Source organism: Orbicella franksi, chromosome 11, assembly GCF_964199315.1.
Source record: "Orbicella franksi chromosome 11, jaOrbFran1.1, whole genome shotgun sequence".
NCBI lineage: Eukaryota > Metazoa > Cnidaria > Anthozoa > Scleractinia > Merulinidae > Orbicella > Orbicella franksi.
Genome location: NC_138155.1, coordinates 26,032,373 through 26,056,114, shown reverse-complemented (window position 1 = coordinate 26,056,114; position 23,742 = coordinate 26,032,373). Strand labels below are relative to the sequence as shown.

The window sequence follows — 23,742 nt, the reverse complement described above, 5'->3', positions numbered from 1 at the left end:
CTCTGGGTGCCTCTGCAATTCTATGGACCAGCGGTGTGCATTTGAGGACTAAGGGTGGACGTTGTGGACGAGGTGTTTGTAGAACGTTTGATCAAATCGTTGTAATTTTGTTGTTTTAGGGCTCAGGACAAACAAAAAATACGCTGCAAAAATGGTATGTATACTGTGGGGTTATGTGTCATTTTCAGCTTCCATCCATTTCGATATTTATCGGGGCAATGGACGAAAAACTTTTCGTGCATGATCTTACAAAATTTGACATTTTTGCGCTTGTTAATTCCTTTTTTCTGTGTTTAGGCAAGAAACGCGGAAAAAGCTATGTAAGTGGAATAATATTTGCAGTTTAATTTAATTAATGATCATCAGACTGTGGATCATATTCAGCCTGGTTTGCTTGGTTCCCTGCTACACTAGCTGTAGCTGTAGATGTGATGATTACTCTTTCACATTTAGCCATATTTCTTATTTTTATTCGTATATGAATGCCTGTGTATTTTGTGTAAATTCAGGGAGCAACGTTCTACGAGACAGTGCATGATATGAAATGGGCAATATTTGCCCACTTGCTATCTTTACATGATTTATGGGTAGACTTTCTCATGGTCCAGGGTGGACTTTGTGCAGGTTACACCGAAGATCTTCAGCATGAATATTTGCTTTCAATTTGACCATAATCCTTTGAGATTTTGGCATATCTTTGGCATTAGAATGGCAGGTTGACAATTGAAAGCGCTTACTTGGTACTCAGATACATCATACCATACTCCAATACTGGCGAACAGTACCCTGCCAACAGTCACCTCGATCCTTATCTAGGAAAGATTGAGGGGACTATATTAGCAGTGTAGGAGACCATGTATTATACTCTTGAGTTCTTTGCATTCTGCTCCCTTAGAATTGACATTTTAAAGTTAAAGAAGATCAGGCCCATGGCAAAACATCCTATCCAACAGTGATAACCTTCTAACCTTCGCTGAGACCAAGCTCTTTACAGACAGTCAGCATGACCTTATGTTTTGAACCCTTAACTCATTCTTAACTCCAGTGTGTACCCAAAGCAGTCATTTGATAATCTTGTCGATTGTTTGAGAAGGTCAATCGGCCAAGTTATGAGAAGCTGATCTTCATCAAACATTTTTTAGGACCATGCTTGCCCGCTGGTATGATCTTCAAAGGAAAGAAGCTGGAAAGGGAATCAAGGTATGAGTTCTATATTAAAAATTAAAAACATTTAATTTTCACAGCCAATGGTTTAAAGTCAGGAAGGCAGTTCTGCGGGACAGAACTTTCAACATCTTTTCTCCCTGGTTTACTTTAACAATAAGCTGGTTGTACTCTCACTTAGAAGCCAAAACTGTCAGCTAATGTCAAAACTATACTGTACCTAATGAGCAGTTTAAATGGGTACAGGTAGCAGCAAACTACTAGGCTATTAGGGAAATCTGCTCCAAAAAGGAGTGGAAAGGTGACTTGTAATGGACCACCATCTCAACCAGGGTAGAGTCAAACTTCTTCCAGTATTTTCACCTTATTTTTCAGGAGTCATTGTTAATAAACACTGGCTGTAAGAGCCAGTTGTCATGTAATTTGAAAACTCAGTTTTGCTAACTCAATCTGAACCTTTTTAGGAGCGAAGGCCATTTCTAGCAACAGAATGTGATAATTTACAAGAAGCTGAAAAGTGGAGACATCAGGTTTGTTTCTTTTTCATTTAAAATTTAAAGATGGAATCCTGAGCCTGTCAAGAGTGCAGTACAGGTCATTCAGTATTTTAACCACTTCCTAATTTGTACTGTACTTATATTGTTTGGTCTGCAGATCATAAGAGAAGTAGCCAAAAAAGTTGCCCAGATTCAGAATGGTGAGAGAGCTATACTCTTTTAATATCATGGTTTTAGTGAGACTTATAATATTTTACTAACTGTACTCAAAATTGTGTGCTTTACTTCACAGCGGGCCTTGGTGAGTTCAGAATCCGCGATCTGAATGATGAAATTAACAAGCTACTACGAGAAAAGAGGCATTGGGAGGATCGGATAAAAGAGTTAGGAGGACCAGACTATGGAGTGAGTGAACTGTAAACAGGTCAAAGATTAATGTGCAAACCTCTTTATATGGACACTAAAGGACAGACATAGTGTCTGTACTGTGTGGCTCCAAAAATTATCCATACTCACCTCAAGGACTTACTTACTTACTTGGCCCTTTACTCCTCCCAGAGCATAGGCCACCAGTAACAACTCTCCAGTCTCCTCTGTCCTGAGCTATCCTTTCAAGTTGTTTCCGTGTGCGTCCAGTCCTTTTAATGTCCTTTTCAAGCTCCCGCCGCCAGGTGTTCCGTGGTCTCCCTCTCTTTCTTTGACCTTGGGGGTTCCAGTTCAGGGCTTGACGGCCAATGCTACTAGGTGGTTTGCGGAGGGTTACTGGAAATTCCAAGGGGAGAGAGGGGTCTTGAAAGCCAACATTTTTAAAGGAAAGTGTGAACTGAAACTGGGATTTCCAACAGGATGAGGGAGGGTGTGTATTCAAACCAAAAAATCCTAAGGAGGGGGTATGGATATTTTCTGGGACAATACATTATTGAGGTGTGTGTATTAATTGGATGAATATTAATTCTCATTTCATTTGTTCCAAGTGAACTTTGTGTTACATGGTGCTTTTCTTCAATAACATTTGAATAACATTTTGTTTTGGTGAATCTCAATTTTCAGAAAATTGGACCAAAAATGCTTGATCATGAAGGTAAAGAAGTGCCGGGTAACAGAGGATACAAGTGAGTTATTTTAAAATTAGACAGACTACAACTAGTCTTTCCAATTCAAATGTTTTGTTTTTTTTCAGTTGCAAATTGATAATATTGTCTTATTTCAATGTACAAGGTACTTTGGAGCAGCCAAAGATCTCCCTGGTGTCAGAGAACTATTTGAACAAGAGCGTAAGTTTCAAGATGAGAGTTTACTTTGAATTGCCATTAAATTAAGGCAGTCTGAAAGGACCATCATTTCTTACCAAAGTGGTTAGGATTAGAAGGAGGAAGTGTCATAATGTGCCTAATTTTACTGGTATAATACAAGCTGTGGCCATGAAGACTTTCAAGCTCAGTGGTCTATCAAGGACAAGAAGCATAATGTGCCAAGTTCACCCCAAGTTTAAGTCTGCTCAGCCACTTCAACTCCCAGTGTTTTCTTTACATTACAGCACCAGCCCCACCCAGGAAGACCAGAGGAGAACTGTACAAAGATGTTGACGCAGACTACTATGGCTACAGAGATGAAGATGATGGAGTGTTGGTTCCATTAGAGCAAGACATCGAAAAGGAAGGTGCGTCATTAACCCATGGTTATTCCCTGAATGTATAGGATCAAAATCTAATATATTGCTCCTTAAACTATGAGCACTTTGTGAAGCCTACAGTTAAGTAGTCAGAATAAAGAAAATATTGTATCAGACTAGTGATGTTATACTGTAAATCAGGAAGCATTTCATTGAAGCATGCACGCTCTCTCTGTCTTTTGCCACTTGAGTGATTAGCTTGTGAGTGAACATTCTCCTGACAAAATCAACACTCATTTGGTTAAACATTTAATAAGCAAAAGAAGTTTTACACAACGTTTCAATGATGCCATGTCACTCACAATCAGACTCCCTCCCACACAGACATCCTTTGAGCTTGTCGCTTTCATTTGGGGAGGAACTTGTGGTGAGCCAAAAGGACATCTGCATGTACATGTACTTTAGGAGACCAAGAAAAAAAAAAAAAAGAAAATTGTCAATTTGGGGACTAACCAAGTTCAGAAATAGAAGGGCTTGACAGGGAGTTGGGAACACCCATAAAGAGATAGCATTTACATCCAAAGGGACAAAGATGGCGTTTTTTCCCCTTCAATTTATGGCCCGTGCGCAAAATGCGCGGGCCATAAATCAAAGGGATCCGTAACTTACAGTACGGACTAAGAAGACGAGGTTAGTAAGATATTTTATTATTATATCTCTACTATGTGTCTGGGGTTTGGGAACGATTCCTATTCACGCGGAACGGCTTCAGATTTTTGGCGCACATCGAAAGCAAAACGAGGCAATTTTGTTAAGTCCTTAGCTAGTTTTAATAGACAATTTAATTTAAAAGAAATTTTTTACTTTGACTTGCTATAAAAGTTAAGAACACTTGGCGATAAATCACAAAACATTTTGGCAGTAAAAATGGCTTTAAACTTTAGCGGGCCGTACAGTTGAAGACGGCCCGCTAAACTGACCAATCACAGCGCGTGTAGTAACTGAGAGATATAATAAGACAGGGCTACCTTGATATGTTAGGGCTACATGTAGTTTTCTCATTATGTACCTTTTGTGGTCTGGCCCCTTTAATTGCTAAAACCCATTTTCATTCTTGCTTTTCTGTCTTCTAAAAGCTATCGCCAGAGCAATGGAAGAATGGGAAAGACGGAAAGAAGAAGGAGAGTTGGGAAGCGAACAGGAACAAGAAGAGGAGAATATTTATGCTGTCAGTAAAGACCAAGAGGTGTGAATTGTTGTTACATTACATTGGAGGAACTTCAAGATAGAGCAAATTAAAGTAAATTACCAGATAAGTGTGCAAGAGGAAAAAAATTTCCTTCTAAACAGCGATCTTTGATGGCGTAAAAAAGGTAACTTGGGCCGATTCCAAACGTCGCGCTATTGCCGTGCCGAGCTGAATTCAAGAATTAAATTTCCCAGTATTGCATTGCGCGTCCTTACTGGGCATAGTTTCACGCGTGATTAGCGCGCGCATTGAAAAATGGCGGCTTTTTCTTTGCGGCTGGACCTTGCCATAGAAGTAAATCGTTTTTTTCTCGAAAACAAGTACCGTGACCTATCAGTTTTTTCTGTTGTTTTGAATTGAGTAATAAATTTCTCTATGTAAAATAAATATGGACCAATTCTCAGTGTTGAGCAAGAACAATCGTCGGGAACGTGAATTTAGCAAGCAATCGTGACTATAAGCATGGTTTTATTATAAGGATTTATATGGTATAAACAAGGTGCTGTTTCTCCTAAACGAACATGGGGACCCCTCATTTTTATTTCCAAATTTAAGTTCCTGCAATATACACAATCAGTGGGCAAAGTTTGACAAAGATCTCGGTGCAGGTTCGATTTCAGTGGAATGACCTTAAGCACGGCAGTAGCACGGCGTTTGAAACCACTCAGTTTGCCAGACTGAATTAACTTCGGAACGACTACTTAGCACGGCAGGCTTTGCAGAGCCAGGCGGCAGTAGAGCCTTGGCCTCAAACGGCGTGTTCTTGCCGTGCCCAACTGAATTCATAGCCTGCTGCAACAGCTGCCGTTGCTTTCTAGGCGTAGTCCTTAAACTGGTCTTCAGCAATTTAACCACTGCCGTTCTTTTGCATGTCACTGCTAAGCCAAATTCATTTGAGTTTGGCAAAGCAGTAGCAAGACGTTTGGACCAGGCCGTGCACTCTTCCAGTGAGATTAAACAATCACCCGTTATTTAGTTAATCACGCAACGCAGTTTCTCTGACTCATCCGTGACAAACCAAACAACGGTTTTCATGGAGACTTATGGTCTGTAAAATGATGAAAAAAACCCTACCCTGTTGAGAGACTCGTACTTGGCTTAATATTGCTTTATAGATAGACGCGTACCCGTATTTTTTTTTTTAGCAACGCCAGCTGGGGAATGGGGAGGTCTAACTTGTGGTGCACTAGTAAATCTTCTTGCCTCTTCATGCGGCAGAAAATTGTAATAACACCAAAAAAATTTAAATGTTGCCTAACGTTCCCTTCATATATGTTTGTTTTTATTACATAGGATAGTGATGAGGAAATGGAAACCGACCAAAATGCAGAGGGAAATCAACCATTCGTAGCTCATGTACCTGTACCATCACAAAAAGAGGTGTGTTCAGAAGGGGTTGTGTTTCTTTTCACAACGTACGAAAATAGCTGTAGGAACGAGGGTCGCTTTTTGGTCGTACAAGAATTCGTATAAGAAGGCCCCCGGTTAAGGGTTTCTTGGCCAATCAGAAATGGCATGAGCAATCACGTGATACATGTTTATTATGTTGCTGGCCAACAACTGTGCCTCTACTCGCTATGGCCTGAGTAACGAGTGTAGGAGAAGAGGAAACTCTTTTGGGTTGACATGATTACTGAAAAGGCAGTAGTTTGCGATGTGGCCCAAATTTGTATAAAGCAAAAGTTACGTGTAAACTGACGTCAAACTCTCGTCACTTTCTCAGCTAGGTGTAGCTAAGCACATTGACCACTATGAACAACATTTGAACATTTTTTTGAACATAAGAAGTTTCATTCTTGATTTTGTTTTTGTTTTTTTGCTAAAGCTTTCTGATTAACGTCTCCAAAGATAAGGCAATGCTTTACAAGAAGTGTTTACAGTCTGTTTTTCTTTTGGTTAATTAAATTGTTTCTTATGTTCTGTTGCATTCCCAGGTTGAGGAAATGCTTGTTCAGAGAAAGAAAATGGTATGGCGCCAAGAAAATTGCAGTATTTAATGAATTATTTTCATGTTTATACTTTCTGTTGACCAGCTTGTAACGTTGACTTTGCAGGAATTACTCGAAAAGTATGCCAGCGATACTCTAATACAACAAAGCCAAGAAGCCAAAGCTCTCCTCGGTCTTTAGCAGCGTGCATACCCACATACCAGTAAATACTGCCCGCCATATCGCTCCCATCCAAGCCCAGGTCTTTTCTGTGAAAGCTGAATTCAAGATGGCGTTTCAAGTTACGTCAAACGAAATTACCATGGTCACGGAGAACAGATGGACATACGCACGGTGGCAACCTCGTTCCTAGGATGTTTTTTTTACTCTTACGGAAGCGAGGCCGTTCGGAATCTGAAGTGGAAAGTGTTCCTGAAAACTGTGTTTCCAGATTGCAAATTATGGAGAGTGTAAAATGTGGTCTTTCTATCTAGCTGTGATGTCCCACCTTTCTTCACTGTTTAGAATACTTGAACTCTAACGTACTGGAAATACTGATCTTCTTTTGTCGCTGAACTCCAGCCAAGTCCAAGCAATTAAGCTGCCCTGAGGAGTTTTCATCCTTTGTATAATAAACGAAAGCGGAGAGTTTAACCGTCTTGTTTTTTCCCAAAATAGCTCCGCAAACAAAATCAAAGAGTGTATACTTGATCTAGCAACAGATCATCTTAAACGACAATTTGATCGAAAATTGTTAACCTTGTAAATAACGTACAGATGAGAAACTTTTATAATGTGCGAAGTTGTTTATTTGTTATAGTACACTCTTCTACTGAGGCAGTGGCTCGCACAAACACTGCCGTAGCTAAATCACACTTATCAACTTTTCTAGAAGAGTCAGTGTAAAATGCTGTTTAGTGCATGTTTGTTGGTTTACGATTTGCCCAACCTAAATGTAAACAATGAAGAGGCATTTCTGAGCAAGGTGCCAAAATCCAATAGGGTCCTAATAGTTACACCCTCTGAACCTCTGGACAAAATGCGCAACGATATGTGCAGTGTCCGAGGAGGTTATGAGAATATGCCATTCTTTAAGTTAAACACCTTGTCACAATTCTACTTGTAGCCTCCTGAGGTCGCTGAGGGTCTGCCGTCTTGCTGAGGTTAACTGAGGTCGCAATTCCTTGTTGGCTAACTAAAAGGATCGCGGCATATGGGTAGGACAGAAAACGAGCTTTATAGTGACTGTAATCTTTTCTTTACAAAATGTTACAGCCGCTCACGAGAGAAAAAGTTTGAAAATATATCTATTCTTTGAGAGTAGACTCAACCCGTTTAAAACTGGTTAGCTGATTTGTTTGCTGCTGATGGACAGACTACTTGCCTGTCTTGTCATGACCCCTAGTCACGCGCAAATGGGGACAGAGGAGTCTAATTTGATCGTAATTCTAGCTAAATTCACTGTGCAATTACAACGTGAAATCAATCTTGTTGATTCAAATAATTGTACGTGATCAATCTAAGCGTCATTTGATCGTGTCAATCATGTTACGCGTCTTGAAATTCTGCCCACATGAGCCCTGACGAGCCGAAAATGTCAGAAAATGGAACTCCGTGGCGCAGAAGGATCATGAACGAGGCACAAATTCCTAAGAACAAACAAAAGAGAAGTTTAATTTTTTACAAACATTTAGATTTGGTCTGTCGCTTTATTGCTTGCCCTAGCATCAATAGTAAAGCTACAGCAACAAAATGTAGGCGTTTTACCTTCAGTCCGTTAATCCAAAAGTCCGATCCGGGTGATTGCGAACCGCGCGAATTTTCTCGAATTAACTCCTGGGAGTCTGGACACTAGCAAGATATGTAAATTTCAAGGTTTGTTGGTAGATAGATGGGTTTGTTCCTGTAGTAGTCGTTCAAAAGCAGTCTTCTGCAGTTCGTCGTTTTCATGTGATGAAATCAGCCGACCTGGATGACTCATTCGACTACCTCTTCAAAATAGTTTTAATCGGCGATCCAGGAGTCGGGAAGACATGCATTGTGCAACGTTTCAAGAAGGGAACGTTCGTCGAGCGGCATGGCAGCACGATCGGCGTAGATTTTACGATGAAAACGCTGGTAGTCGACTCGAAAAAAGTCAAGGTGGGTACAGTGTTGTGCAAGATAAAAATTGCAGTTGTCGTTGTTCGAGTAACTCCAAGAGCCAGAAAAAAAAAAACAGTAGGTTTGGCGTGTACATTAGCATATTTTATTCATGATGTTTTGTAGCAGTGTTGCGTACTGTACGAAGACTTAGCTTGTTGGCTTTCTTTGAGATAATGTAACGTCGATTGGCTTTCCAAGAAGGATAAGCTTGCTTGATTGTTTGGTGTAACACTCGCCTTTCTTCCTTCTAAAGCCTCTTTATTTAAGTTTTAGGTATTGAAAATATTAAGTTAAGTTTAAATAAATCTGTGCGTTTCACACCGACAAATTTCACAAAACCTTTAGCTTAGTGCTGTTTAACGTTAAGTTAATTTATATTAAGCTAAAGCTTATAGTTATTTTAGTCAGTTGATCGAATGAACTTTGAAATGCGCACGTTTAAAGCGGTTTGCATCGTTAAGTAACATGAATGTTTGTCTAAATTTAGGAAAGTTTATTTTCATGCACGGTGAATTCACCTTAGCCCGTGTTCAGTTCTTTTTTTGTTTACTTATTTTTTTAATTGGAAAATGACAATTGGCGAATGTACACTGCAGATTAAAAAAAAAATAAAGATGAACGTGATATGTTGGTTCTTGTATACAGACCCTCTATGGAGGTAATTACATAACATTCATGCAATAAATAGAAGCCTTATTTATCTGTTAGGTTTCATACATGTAAAATGTTATTTTGCCTATTCGTGAAGTGCAGTCATATTGTGTTTCCATACAATGTTGGTACTGCATGCATGCATTATCCAGAGCTCAAAATAAAATGTACTTACACGTATTTAATACCTCTGAACTGTAAATTAATAACTTAAGATAAGAAAACCAATATATTTAAGCTTATACTTGCCTCTACACAACAGAGATATGTTGCACGTTTCAAGCAATTATGCTAAGTGGAACATTGTGAATGTCAGCTTCCTTCTCTGGTTGCTAAGTGACATATTTACTGGAATAATGGCAGCAGTTTTTGGCAGCCATAACTCCAGAGATGACTGAAAGAGACCAGGTGTGGCTAAAATACAGGAATCTATCCATGCAGACAGAGATTTTTTCTAACAAAGTGAAAAAGAAAAAAAACACTAGGGGTGTAAAAGCACTTGACCAGTGTCGAACCCAGAACAATAAGGACAGAAGCAATACTCTGGAAATTTTAAAGTGGAAAGTGGAAGTGGAAATTTTAAAGTGCTCATGACATATTTTTTTATTTGCTTGATGGAATCTACATGAGATCAAGATATATGGAGATAAAAAGATTGCCGGTTATCTCTGTTTTTTTACTACATTTTAGCCTTGTGAAACATGAAATTTCACTTCCGGTTCGGGCCAAAACCGCAGGGGGTTAGGACTTGGGACTAGTCAGGTTGTGACATCAAAACAAGAATGTGCTCAGGAGTAAAAATGTCACAAAACGTGACGTTCGTGGAAAGAATTAGTCAATGCTGTCATGTTCCAGATATCTTTTTGAGTAGATTGGAGCTAGTAAGGGCACTAATTTGGCTTATATCCAGGCTGAAAATGTCTAAAATTTCCAAACATGCATTTTTATCTGTACTAAAATCATGCACATCCAAACAGTAGTTTGTAAGAAAAAAATAAAAATAAAACTATTGCATATTTAGACCACACAGTTTTGCTAGTTTATTTGCAGAGCGAGCTCAAGCCCAACACAAACTAAAATTGGAATTTTATGCTCCCATATTGAAACAACTCACACAGTTATATTTTTCGATTCATTAACAGTTTGTTTTGTGGTAGAAAATTACCACCAAACTAGGTATATTCACATCAAATGCTTCTTGAAAACAAGGTCACATAATGTCACTGAGAATCAAGGAAATTTTCGTTAAATGTGCTGCGACCAATTCTTCAAAATCTTCTTACAGAGTATGTCCTCAGCCCTCCCCCTCTTTACTTGAGAGTTCTATAGTTATATTATTTTGTTTTATATCAACCATGGCATGTTGGATTGCAGTGCATCTCTCTTCCCAGGTGTATAAATGGGTACAGTTGAATTTAGTGTTGGGGGTAACCCTGCGATGGACTGGCATCCCATCCAGGGGGGAGTAGAAATACTCCTAGTCGTTTCATGCTACTGAAACTGGAGATAAGTGCTTGCCTGATGGGCCTCTTGGCTCATATACACTCGGAGGGGCCTGTCAAGAAGGAAGGGCATGTTTAGGGAAACTGATTCATTAAGGACAAATTCATTGTTGACAGATCAAATCAAGTGCCAACATGCTCTTGTTTAATAATACAATACATGATTGCATGCTTTGCCTTTTCACGCAGTTCCACACTTAACCTAGTACATACTACGTGTGAACTTTTAATTATTACTTTATAATATTCTAGTTGCAAGTATGGGATACAGCTGGACAAGAAAGGTTTAGGACTATCACTCAAAGCTACTACAGAAGTGCCAATGCTGTCATCATAACATATGACATTACAAAGAAGGACACCTTTAAAAATGTTGTACGATGGACGGAAGATGTAAAAAAATATGCTCCCCCTAATGTCATCAAATTACTTGTTGGAAACAAGACTGATATTGCTGAAGACCGCGAGGTCAGCATTGAGGAGGCGAGCTCTTGTGCTGCACATTACAGTATGGTTGATGCATTGGAAGCTTCAGCTAAGGTGAGAATTTGAATATATCAAACATGAAAGACCATGTTTGACCACATTTCAAAACACCGAGTTAAAAGAGAGTTGTACAACTCACAGCAGAATATTTTTGACAAACTTTGGGGTCTTGAGTGTTGGATATTAATATCTTCTCAATCAAAACTAAAATGGAGAAAACAAATCATAAAAATCTATGCTAAGTACTGTAATTAACATCAGATATCCAAATATTCTTACGGCAGCCATTATTTCCTTTCTTTAAATTTGATGAATTATTAAATAAATGCATTTGAACTTTTTAAAAGGATTCTTGTATTGTTTTGGGGCTCAAGAAATGATTATAAATATATATATTTTGCACGCATTCTGTGCCTATTAGTAGAATTGCTTGATAATTTTGTCAGCAAACAAAATTAATGCTGAATGTTACCATCACATAATTTTATGGGCTTTCTAATACGTTCACTGGTTTACTTTCTTTTTTTGGTCAGGATGCAACAAACATAGAAAATGCATTCATGCGTGTGGCCAGAGAATTGAAAAGCCGCTACGAAAATGGGTCTCATCTGCAGGCAAGCATTATGGAGGGAGATGTAATTTTAGAATCAAAAAGCATACATACTAGGTGGTGTTGTGGTTAGACAAGGTCCAAAGTTGCACAGAATGGAACATTTTAACATCAGGAATCAAAAGTCCTGGAACATTTTACATAAATGAATGTTTGGATGTAACCTAACCCACATGTAGGGCATGTAGGGCATGTATATGTTAGCATTTGTCCAACTTTTATAGTGGGCTTTTATGGGTTACAATCTTGCAAATGTCTTATAATTGTTCGCAGACATCCTTTCTTTGGGGACAAGTTTCTGTCTGCATGATATACAGTAGAAGGTAGTGAGTTCTAGAGAGGTAGCATTGGAAAAGAGCATTCATTGGGGCATTCAGTGATACGGCAACAAGTCACTTTTTCGGTGTTAAGTTTGCTTCTTTACTGAGACAAAATTATTCAAGGGTTTCATTAAGGGCAGGGCACCAGGCAAATTGACCGGGTGTCAGGATGATTTGGATCATGTGTAATACACACAGTCAAGTGTCGATTGATTGCCTGCCTGGTTTGACCATCTAGGGAATGTTTTTTATTAAAGAAGTTCAGTTCAAACAGTTAAATTGCCCGTCTGTGAAAACCAGTTGCCCTCCTGCTAAAAACATTAATGAAACCCCTGAATTCATTTGGTGTTGGCTTTTTGGATTTATCTTATGCTACACTAGTGGAAGTTGCTAATGTTTTGTTGTGTGTTGAAGGTCAAGGGCAAAATGACTTCTTGTCGACTTAAAAGTTTTGCATGTTTTCTCCATATTTTTGAAAACACATAGGGCAATGTAATTTTAAGGCATTAAAGGCCCTTTGCAGCTAAGCCATCATGTGACCTATTTTTCATAAAATTATGGGCTATAACTCAACAAATGCCAGAAATGGAAAAAGCATGTCAAAAATATCAAAATGGTCAAGTTTGAGGCCCCCATCATTAAAGAATGAGATTTTATGACAGTCTGAGTTTTTAAAAGAATAAGATTTGTTTGGAAAAAGTTGTTGGAGAGCAAGGTCTTGCTCTCCAGCAACATTTTCCATACAAATCCTCTAAATTTTCCTAAAATTCAAACAGCCGTATAAACTCATTCTTTAATGCCAGAGACCTCAAACTTGGCCATTTTGGTATTTTCGATGCACTTTTTCCATTTCTGGCATTCCTCAAGTTATAGCCCATAATATAAAAATTTTCTAGGAAAAATTTGGTCACATAACCCCAGCTGCAAAGGGCCTATTGCTTGAGTGGAAAACAGATTGACTGCCCTGTTATCAATAATTAACAATTAGATTAAGAGCTCGAGATTTCTATGAGGTGATAGTTGATGAGGCCGAAGGAGGGCGAAGGCCGACTCAACTCGCCTTATAGAAATCGAGAGAGAATAATCTAATTGTTTTAGTAGAATTCTAACTTAAATTAACGCAAATAATGGTTTCCAAATATTTCGCGACGCATTATTGAACTTAACGCTTTAACAAAATCGCACATATTGAATTGTCCTTGGTAAATTTGCAGTTGTTTACACATGTGCAACAGTTTTTCAATAATTTCAAGTTTTTAAAGTCAAGAATCCGTTTATGTCCTTCTTTTAGTCTCCTCAGGAATTTAATTATCCATTTACGTCTAAACTTTCTTCCAAAACTTCGGGAAAACGATAAAAACATCGCATTTCGTGGACAACCGACAGCTACTGCACTCTAATGGCTGATAGTATATGAGTAGCTCAGCCAATCAGATTGCAGCCTTTGCATTAGTATACTAGTATAATTCTACTAATAATTACTATTCATCATACATTAAGCTTACTTATAGTATGTACCAGTAATACATACATACTTTCTATTTAATGGTCACCTTCCTTTCATTGAAAGAATCAAGTTTTAAAATTTTAACCAATTTGTTCTTGTAGTTCAGCTATTCATCTACATGGATCAAAATCTGTCCGACTGTATTTATGTAGACTTACTGAAAGCAAATCCAAGACCATTAGATATGGAGAAAACAGTGAAAATTGAAGCTTTTAGACTTTGGGTTTTGCATTTTTAAAATATAAAGTATGTCTATTACAATAATTATTTATTTGTTATTTGTAAGCTACCCCTTGTTGCTTTTAAAAGTGTGTACAAACCATGAAGCTTATGTCAAGTGCTCATGACATGACATCATCAGCTGTTTATGTGGGCCATACATGAACTATTTGATTGTTTCGGGGAATTCAGAAGCTCTTAAAATTTAAAAAAGGCTTGCCTGTACTTTATTCTGTTTTAAATCACTCAGGGAAGAGATGAGAGCATGAGAGAAGTGTCGCCTGGACAAAACACATGCTTAACGTTTGTCAGTGTTTCACTTTACACTTCTTTCTTCTTAGAGTGATTTATAACAGAACAAAAAGCATGGTCAAGCCTTTCTAATTTGTTGCAAAATAGTCTGCATGAAGGCTTATTTGCCATTGTTTGTAGCCTGCGTGGCGGGCTTACAAAGGGGAGACAAGGAGGGGAGCACATTTCTAGTCTTCCCCTCTCCTTCCCCTGTGAATGCACGCCATGCAGGCTACGTTGTTTACAATGTTGTAGTTAAGATCAAGTTGCAGTAACTGGTTTACTGTTAGAATTTTACCATTAATGATTTCTAAAATAATTTTTGAAAAATAAAATTGTTATTTATTTAAAATGGCATTTGATAAATTGCCATATTGGGTTTGCCATTGTGTGATTTCTGCCAGCTGGTACTGTTAATATTTTGTATTCTTGAACTGTATGACTGGTGATAGATTTTAAAGAAGAGTAGATTATTAAATGACAGTAATACCACAGGCGGCCCAAGCTCTCAATATTATCCTTTTTTTTCCCCTTTTTATGGGAACGTTCAGGCTAACGTGACATATGGCATGTACTATTACATAACGACCGAATTTGACCACGCGAAACACGACTCTCGCCTTGCAGCATATGGAGGTGTTGTGTTACAACGGTTTGAATTTATAAAGGTTTGTATGGGAATGCAACGGCTTTACTTGAAAAGCCAAGTACTCTTACATTTTGTGAATAAAATCTACTTACCCTGTTGCTGTGTTGTATTCTTTGTTGTTTGCCAGCTCCTCGGGCTGATCTAACGCGATTTCGGCGAGTTATCATTCTGAGGGTTTCTTTTATTAGTGGAAACCCACAGAACGATAACTCGCCAAAATCGCGTTAGATCGGCCCGAGGAGCTGCCAAACAACAAAGAATACAACACAGCAACAGGGAAAGTAGATTTTATTCACAAAATATAAGAATAATTGGCTTTTCAAGCAAAGCTGTTGCATTCCCATACAAACCTTTATAAATTCAAACCGTTGTAGCACAACACCTCCATATGCGGCAAGGCGAGAGTCATGTTTCGCGTGGTCAAATTCGGTCGTTATGTAATAATAATAATAATAATAATAATAATAATAATAATAATAATAATTGTCGGTAGTGATAAGTTAATAAAGATGGTGAATTTTAAGCTTGGTAATGAAATGTGAAGGGGAATTAATCAACATGACCTGAGCGTGGGACAAAGAAAAATTCTGAGTCCCCGACAGGAATCGAACCCATGACCTCCTGAACACCGGGCGGGCGATCTATCCACTGAGCTACGAGAACTCATGGAGAGCAAGGTCATTTAACTGAGTTCATATATGATAGGTGTCCTGCATACTGCTAGGATCAATGCTATCGAATTCATCGTGAGTAGTGATAAGTTAATAAAGATGGTGAATTTTAAGCTCGGTAATGAAATATGAAGGTGAATTAATCAACATGACACAAGCATGGGACAAAGAAAAATTCTGAGTCCCCAACAGGAATCGAACCCATGACCTCCTGAACACCGGGCGGGCGCTCTATCCACTGAGCTACGAGAACTCATGGAGAGCAAGGTCATTTAACTGAGTTAATATATGATAGGTGTCCTGCATACTGCTAGGATCAACGCTATCGAATTCATCGTGAGTAGTGATAAGTTAATAAAGATGGTGAATTTTGAGCTCGGTAATGAAATGTGAAGGTCAATTAATCAACATGACACGAGCGTGGGACAAAGAAAAATTCTGAGTCAGAACTCAGAATTTTCATCAATGCACTAAATTTCCACTGCCCGCTCATGACTGATGTTTACTCCTTTTAGGCTCATGTCTCTATCCTACGAGTCAGTTCTGCGACTGAGCTTATACATATATCACTACAGACTTGCTTCAAGTCAACCTTCGCTTAATTATGTTCCTCAAGTGAAGCAAAGCATATCTTTGAGCAACAAAGTCATGAGCATGAGCGACAAAGTCAAGAATTAGGTCATCCTTTTCAATGACAAAAACTTACAGAGTGGAAAATCATTGGACAGGATTTGTAGAAAGTCTAATACCACTATAGAGTGTTCTTTCTTGTATGACCTAAAAATGATTACACTAGAAAATAAACATTAACAAAAAAAATCACCCAGAACAAAGCAATGCGATTGGTCAGGTCTAGCAAATGCAAGCAACAGGTGCAGCTATTGGCTGGTTCAGCGAATGTGCAATATAAAATTATAAAGCGTATGGATTGCAAGTAGCTATGAAAATTTCCTTTGTAATCAGTTTTCAGCTTTCTGCTACATCATAGGTCCATTCAACGACTTAATTTAATTTTAGTTTAACCTCTCTTTAGCAGGAAAACACACAAAGCTTCTTTTGATACACATACTTCATATTACTGGTGTATGAAAAAGTAACTAGTAAACACTCAGTAATTAAAGTAGTTTTCGAGGCAATTAGGAAAATTAATTGCCTTATTGAAGTCTTGCCATATCAATACAACCATATGTACTCAAAATTAATACCTGGAGCAGGCAGTAATGATTTCAATAGATGTTGTTTACAGCAGATTAAGCAATATCATGGGCATTTACAATGAATACTGTCACAGGGAATTACATCCTTGCAGATCTACTAAACCACACAAACTGCCTGATACAACTTGTTTGTCTCTGATAAGCATTATACCAGCTTGTATTCCACTGGTAGTCCTGATAACTGCCAATATCATAGAACTCACCATAGAACTGACCCAGACATTGCTGCGAGCTTGCAGAATCTGGATCTCTTTGGGCATTAGCCTGCCAGTTAGCTGCGTGATCTCCATAAAATGGAGAATAATTGTTGTAGCTTTCATCATGGTAATAGTTATGGTTACTAAACCAATCGCATTGATCACAAAAACCAGTATAAGGATAAAGAGAATTCCAACCTCCTTCAGAAAGTATATTGTCATGATAAGCTGAATAATATGAATCAGTTTGATTTTGCACTTGAACATTCTGCTCATTGCGGCATCCAGTACTATAGCTATCTGGATGCGACATTTGATGGCAGTTGTCAGGGCGGGTGTCAAACTGCTGTGATGCCACATACACCTCTGTACGTGTTCCATCATAGCTATCATCCTTGAAATCTGCATGCAGTTTATACTCAGAATAGATGCCACCATCATCTGAGAATTCACTTGGTTGTGGAAGTTTTTCAGTAGAATTGTCTCCAACATTAGAAAAATTTTCTAAGTACTTTTCAAAGTCTTCTTCAAATTCATCAACTGAGGGTAGAAAGTGACCCTGTTCACTGGCTTTCTCAGAAGTGTCATGCTCATCAAATTCTAAACCATCAGAACCTTCATCAGTCTCACTACTGTCGACAGAACTTTCTTCTTCTGACTGTGAACCAGATGAGTTACCCTCATCTTCAGATGACTTAACCAGTTTGCCATCTACAGTTTCATCCTTGTTACTTGAGTTAGTACAATCTCTTCTTTTGCTAGCTTTATTAAGGACATTTGTTTCATGCTTGTGAGAGCTTCTTGGATCAAATTGTGAAAAATGTTTTAAATCTACTTGTAATTTATTCAGACCGGCATTGACTTCAGGAGAATTTTCTGCAGATGAACCAAGTTGAGAAGGTGGTCTGTGTTCTGTTTTTGATTCTTTTTCTTTCCCATCATGGAAGATTGAGGGCTCATACATAATTGATGCAGCTGTGAAATGAGTTTCATTTCTTTGAGTTTGGCTTACACTGTTGTTCCTCTGCCCAGTGTGATCTACACTCTTCCCATGGATGCTCTCATCTTTACAGTTTTGTTGATCAAGACACAAGGATGTTTGCAACCTTTCTTCGATATCAGCCATTATTTCTTCCCTTTCAGCATCTGGAGACAGATCTGCATCACCCTCCATCTTTATCTCTCTCCCACGATTGCATTTGAGTATGTTGACTTCAATGGATGCTGCTCTTGCCTGCAGTGATGTACAGTCCAGGTCAGTGAGTGTTCCTGTTGTACCCATGGACTGAGGAATGGGATCTGAAAGAGAAAGATGATTATAACATGTACACGTGTATTAAACCTCTCAAAAATAAATCTGCCCCTTGTACTGTCAGTAAATGTCAACTCTACCTGGTAATGCATCTATTGTGGTACCAATATTCTCTTCTATCTTCTTGAATAACTTGTCTTCTTCACCTCTAGCTACAAAGCTTACAGCAACACCTTGTGTGCCTAATGCAATATAATAAAACTAAAAGTAAGTCCTTTTTATCCAGTCTTCAGCATGACAACTCTAGAATATTTTCCTAACATTTAGGATTGATGGTATGAATATGCACTAAGAATTCAGAGTTTTGAATTTCATAGGTACACAAGAACATCTCTTTGCTAGACACTCAATTTTCTTCCGCCTATCAGGCTCCGACAAGTGTATCTATTGAGTAACTGTAGATGTTCATGTAGTTAGTACTACAGAGCCAAAACAATAGTTGATCACAAATTATCAGACCCCAGACTGGGAGACAAGGCTGCATTTACTATCAATCATGATAATGCTGTGTTATTGGGCAAGATTCTGCAAGCTGCTTTACTCCATTTCAGGCTCTGAAATGTTTAAAATTAATAATAAATTAAAATTAATCTTAATTTATCGTTAGGAGAACTTGCTGCTCACCAAATCTACCAGCTCGTCCAATTCTGTGAAGGTAAGTTTCGGAGTCTCGTGGTACATCCATGTTCACAATAAGATTAACATTCTCAGCATCTATTCCACGAGATGTCTAAAGAAAGGAAAAAAAGTTATTTCCAAAAGTTAAATAAATGCTTCATGTAACCCATAAATAAGTTTCAGCAGCGAGTGTTGGCCACTTGACTCAATAGTCAAGAGCAACAGTACTTTAAAGGCGAGGGGATCAAATGACAAATTCGTAATTTAATATATCGTACACTATTAATAAAAATAAAGGCACACAGCCCCATTGCCCATGACAGGTCTTGCCTTCATAATGGTCAGCATCTGGTAAATTGTTAATAGAAGTATTTAATAAAACATCAGATGATGATAATTTTTTTTCATGTAACCTGAGCAACACCAAATCAGACACAAATCACCAACTGAACAATGGTCCAACTCTACTGCATGTACATGTACTACAATATGTCCTAACAACAAATTCAAAAAAAAAAGTAGGAAGGACCACAATGATCAAGAGAAAAAATTTCCTGATAAAAAAATTTGTAGCAAAAAATATATATATTATTTAGAAATAGCAAGAAGAATGTGGATTTAATCATGACCTCGATTATCTTACCAGGTCAGTTGAAATGAGCACTCGACACTTAAATTGCTTCAGCCTCTCCATGGCCTTCAATCGCTGGGACTGAGTTTGACTTCCTGACAATAGAATACAGCAGCAATTTTGAGTTAACTACTTAATAACTATATAAATTAAATTATTTAAAAAAATATATTAACTTTCTATATAAAAAATTGATACAAAGTTTCACAGACCTGCAATAAAGACAGACGGCCAACCCTTCAAACGGAGAGTATCACAAAGACTCTGTGCTCTACATTGACAATAAGATAAGACAAATTCACTCCCAGCTACACTTTTGTTACTGAACAGAACAACTGAATGTACATGTACACGTAATTTATATAAGGTATAAGTGAAAGGTCTGGATTTGAGCCTGGTGAACTATCAGTCTGGCACTTCTCTCAAATTTCTGTAGCACGAGGTAGCTAGGTGTATTTTTCTACTCCTCTCTCCCCCCCCCCCCCCCCCCCCACCTCCCATGGTCCTGGATGAGACATTCAGTCCAATAAGCAGGGTTCCCCGCAGCATTTCATTTGTTCATACTGGTACTGACAATGTAATTTATACATCAATGAAATAAAAAGTATATTTAGGAAATCTTACCTGATCTGATAGTTGGAGAACACAAGACACTGGTGAAATGGCACATTTGAAAGGAGTTTCAAAAGCTCAGTGACCTGGGTCATGAATAGTAATAATTATGATTAATAATAGTCTAAATTTAATACTGATCATTACAATAAACAACAGTTTCTGCTGGTAGATATTATGAGCTAAGTACTGTAAGTTATGCCTCAATCAAATTATTCCTGAACTGATTAGAAACAGTAAGACAGAAATTTGAAACATTGTTCTTAATACAATGCCATGTTGATGTACAAGCTTCCTGCTACTTGAAGCATGAGACAAATATTTCAGAAATCAAAACTTGTATTTTTTTTAACAATAGTTACCTTTTCCTGAAATGTTTTATGAGGCAAAGGATGAAAAGGCACCAGTCTACGAAACTGCTTGATACCTACAAGAAAATTAAATGGAAAGTTAGCAACTAAAGAAATGTTTGGAAATATTTTGAATCTGATTACATACAACGTAAAATAATATGGTTACCTTCCCCATAGCTAAAGAGCCATTGTCATCTAAACTAAAGTACTTCAATATAATATTTTTAAGTAATTAATTCCGCTTTGTTCTAAGGATCTGATCCCTCTCCAGGGAAGGAGGTTCAGTTTTACTTACCTTGTAGGGTGGGGTCAGTGGCATTCAGTCGCACAAATGTTGGTTCCCTCATGTATCGCGTCAAATGTTTTGCAAGGTATTCTGGGTAGGTAGCAGAAAATGCCATCATTTGCTTGTTTGATGGCAGTGATGAGAAAATCCAGCTACAAAGAGAAAATTAAACTTGAACATACATCTCTATTTAGTAGAATTTTAACTGTTTGAGCATGTCTGTTTTCTCACTCTACAGCATACATGTATGTACACTACAGGTATATTACCGGTATGTCCTTCTATCTCTGGTCTTACAAAAAGATGCCGCCCTTAAATAAGGCAAACACTGAAACATGGACTCGAGGGTGTCTCCTTGCAGAATGCTCAACTTTATTATTAGTAGACCTGTAGTAAGTATATTTTATATTTTAAAATTTCAGCATATTTCTTACTTGATTTGCTCTTGAAAATTATCCTCCAGAAGTTTGTCTGCCTCATCCAGTATAAACAGCCTGACAGACTCAGTCTTCAGAAAATGGTTTTCAATCAGATACTTGACTCTCCCTGTTAAAGCATGACCAGAGATGGGAGTAGACAATATTTAACTTTCTGTTGTTCATCAGGGGTGTGACTGGTAACATTCTCAGAGTGAAACAAGTTAACCCCGGCCAGTTATTGCACTTACATCAGTACACTAAGCTGCAGTTCTAAAGAAGAACCGTCTGTGCAAAATATGGAAGAGGATGGTAGTGAGGGAGATTTATTACAAGACTAGTTTGAAATTCTGCAGTATCAGTAGAGAAGGCAGATGTACAAGTGTACATGTACCATCTGACAGGTCGTGACCAAGCAGCTTGGGAACAGTGGGCAGGAGAAACTAACAATGATCAAGGTCAAAAAGTAATTAAAGAAGAATTTTGCAATTCATCCTGACTGAAAGGGCATTAATGTTATCTCTCTCTAAGAAAGACACCCTCAGAAGTGGCTCTTTTGACTAGCTTTCTCCTTTTAATTAATAGAGACAAGTCTTCCCTAAGGAGAGTTCAAGTACAGAGAAACAACTGAAAGTGTCCTACTCCACCTTATAGTGGAGTCTATGGTGGGCTTGATGGCCTCATGGTTAGTGTGCTCAATTCAGGACTGATTGAGTGGTCTGGTGCCTTGCGCAAAGCACTTAACTTTCACAGTGTCTTTCTCCATCCAGGTGTACAAATGGGTACTGGTGAACTTAATGCTGAGTAGGAGGGGGAGTAGCCCTGAAATGGACTAGCAAATCCTAGGTGCTTCATATTACGGAAACCAGAGATAAGCATCGGCCTGATGAGCCACTTGGCTCATATGCAGACTTAACCTTACAGTTGCATTTACTTTGACAGAGTTGTCTGTAACTTCTTATAACCTTAAGTTCCAACTGACAGTAACCTACCGCATTTTCATGGTTTTCGTTCCTGTTAGCTCAGCAGATCCTGATCAACAATTTATTTACCTGGAGTACCAACTGCAATGTGGCATGGCTTCTTGAGTATTTTCTTGTTTTCATCTACAGGTAGTCCACCAATGAACACTTGGCATACCATGTTGTCCATCTGTGAACCAATCGCAGATATTACATCTTTGATCTGGACAGCAATCTCTCTTGTCGGAGCCAAAATCAGCACCTGCAGTTACATAAATAAAATACTTTGTATTAATAACTATTATTTTGCAGTTAGGCTAGTGTATTCTATTCAGCCAGGATTTGATAAGTAGGCATCCAAAATGTGCTATAGCTAATAGGATCGGCTTAAATGAACAATTATTTAAAAACCAGTATGTGAAAAATAAGACAATTTTCTATCATACAGGATGCCTGGACACCCAACTAGCTAAAAGCTTGCTTTCAGGCTAGTACATCAGAACTTTACAGGTTACTCAAAGGGCAAGCCTGAAAATTAGATTGCCTTTGCACCCTGAGGTGCTATAAAATTACGTCCTCAACTTGAAAAATTGGCATGGAAACTATTACAAGCTGGATTAATTATATGTGCAGCATTCTCTCTCCAACATGAGCCCTTCCTGCTCCTTGACTCCTAAAATTGAATTAACTAAGTACATTCCTTTGAGGTGCTCTAGATCATGATGACGGATTGAAGATCAAATAAAAAGATCACTCAGATAATGGCACATCAGAGGAACCGATGAATCCACTCTGGTCACGGATTCATCAGCTCCTTTGATGCATCATCATCTGAGTGATCTCGGATCACAATCCTGATCTAGATCATCCCAAAGGAACACACCCTAAAATACCTGGGTGGTGTTACTTTCGGGAAGTACACTTTCCAGAGCAATGACACTGAACACACAGGTCTTGCCTGTACCAGACTTGGCTTGAGCGATCAAATCTACAAAGTACATCAGATAAATAAGCTTACTGGGCTTTTAAAACACAGATCGGATAATTAAGCAAGCAACTAGTTAGCTTAAGTACTATCAACAAATATTCACACTGCATACCCACGCCACATCTTCCTAAAGGAATGGCTTTCAGTTGTATTGGAGACGGTCTTTCAAATCCCGAGGAATTTAGTCCCTTTAGGACATCAGGAGAAAGCAAAAGAGATTTGAAATCCACTAGTTCATCTGTCAAAACGTCCTCGGTACGTTGCTTCTCGTTGAACTTATGAGCTGTGCGAATTCTCAGCATCTTAAAACTACACTTTACACGTAGAGACGGACATAGATCGCCGACTACTAACTTCAAAATGATCAATAAACCCGTTTGGAATTAGATACATTAAGATTTCTCCGTGTAAAATCACAAACTCGTGCTTGCCGTCATATTAAATTTGTTCGATAGGAATCTGGGAACGATTCTCCTACACTCACATCCAGTCTCTTTCACGGTTGGAACACAGCCCATACTGTCAGGTAGGACAGTGTGACAGTGTGTGGTTTTGGGGGGGTAGGAGATGGGTGATATTTTACACTTTCTTGAAACTTGACTCACAAAATAGGCATTCTGTCAATTCTGAATTGCTAATTGCAGAACTG

At 38.3% G+C, this 23,742-nt stretch overlaps 3 protein-coding genes across 4 annotated transcripts in view; 2 read left to right on the top strand and 1 right to left on the bottom strand.

Annotated features, from left to right (window-relative positions):
* The first annotated feature begins 40 nt into the window (after window positions 1–40).
* Window positions 41–8,058, top strand: LOC145502958 (pre-mRNA-splicing factor ISY1 homolog). Its single transcript, XM_081482374.1, has 13 exons — window positions 41–154; window positions 298–320; window positions 1,143–1,200; window positions 1,629–1,694; window positions 1,819–1,861; window positions 1,954–2,066; window positions 2,712–2,773; window positions 2,880–2,935; window positions 3,199–3,321; window positions 4,410–4,519; window positions 5,816–5,902; window positions 6,457–6,489; window positions 6,577–8,058. Exons 1-13 carry the CDS (start codon window positions 152–154, stop codon window positions 6,649–6,651), a joined length of 852 nt encoding a protein of 283 aa, XP_081338500.1. The 5' UTR covers window positions 41–151; the 3' UTR covers window positions 6,652–8,058.
* A 221-nt stretch (window positions 8,059–8,279) lies between these two features.
* On the top strand, window positions 8,280–14,996 carry LOC145502960 (ras-related protein Rab-43-like). Its single transcript, XM_081482377.1, has 3 exons — window positions 8,280–8,592; window positions 11,001–11,288; window positions 11,768–14,996. Exons 1-3 carry the CDS (start codon window positions 8,404–8,406, stop codon window positions 11,915–11,917), a joined length of 627 nt encoding a protein of 208 aa, XP_081338503.1. The 5' UTR covers window positions 8,280–8,403; the 3' UTR covers window positions 11,918–14,996.
* A 141-nt stretch (window positions 14,997–15,137) lies between these two features.
* Window positions 15,138–23,742, bottom strand: part of LOC145502951 (uncharacterized) — a 39,565-nt gene continuing 30,960 nt past the window's right edge. Inside the window, exons 1-12 of one of the 2 annotated variants that reach the window (XM_081482362.1) lie at window positions 23,206–23,513; window positions 22,999–23,093; window positions 22,196–22,367; window positions 21,162–21,273; window positions 20,737–20,879; window positions 20,451–20,515; window positions 20,101–20,174; window positions 19,689–19,747; window positions 19,489–19,571; window positions 18,852–18,957; window positions 18,308–18,409; window positions 15,138–18,214 (exon numbers count right to left, since the gene is read on the bottom strand). In XM_081482362.1, coding sequence (XP_081338488.1) covers window positions 16,797–18,214; window positions 18,308–18,409; window positions 18,852–18,957; window positions 19,489–19,571; window positions 19,689–19,747; window positions 20,101–20,174; window positions 20,451–20,515; window positions 20,737–20,879; window positions 21,162–21,273; window positions 22,196–22,367; window positions 22,999–23,093; window positions 23,206–23,395 — 2,619 coding nt within the window. In that variant the 5' untranslated portion in view covers window positions 23,396–23,513 and the 3' untranslated portion in view covers window positions 15,138–16,796. Of the gene's footprint in view, window positions 18,215–18,307; window positions 18,410–18,851; window positions 18,958–19,488; window positions 19,572–19,688; window positions 19,748–20,100; window positions 20,175–20,450; window positions 20,516–20,736; window positions 20,880–21,161; window positions 21,274–22,195; window positions 22,368–22,998; window positions 23,094–23,205; window positions 23,514–23,742 lie in introns of those variants that run through there. The other variant, XM_081482363.1, reaches the window with a different exon arrangement.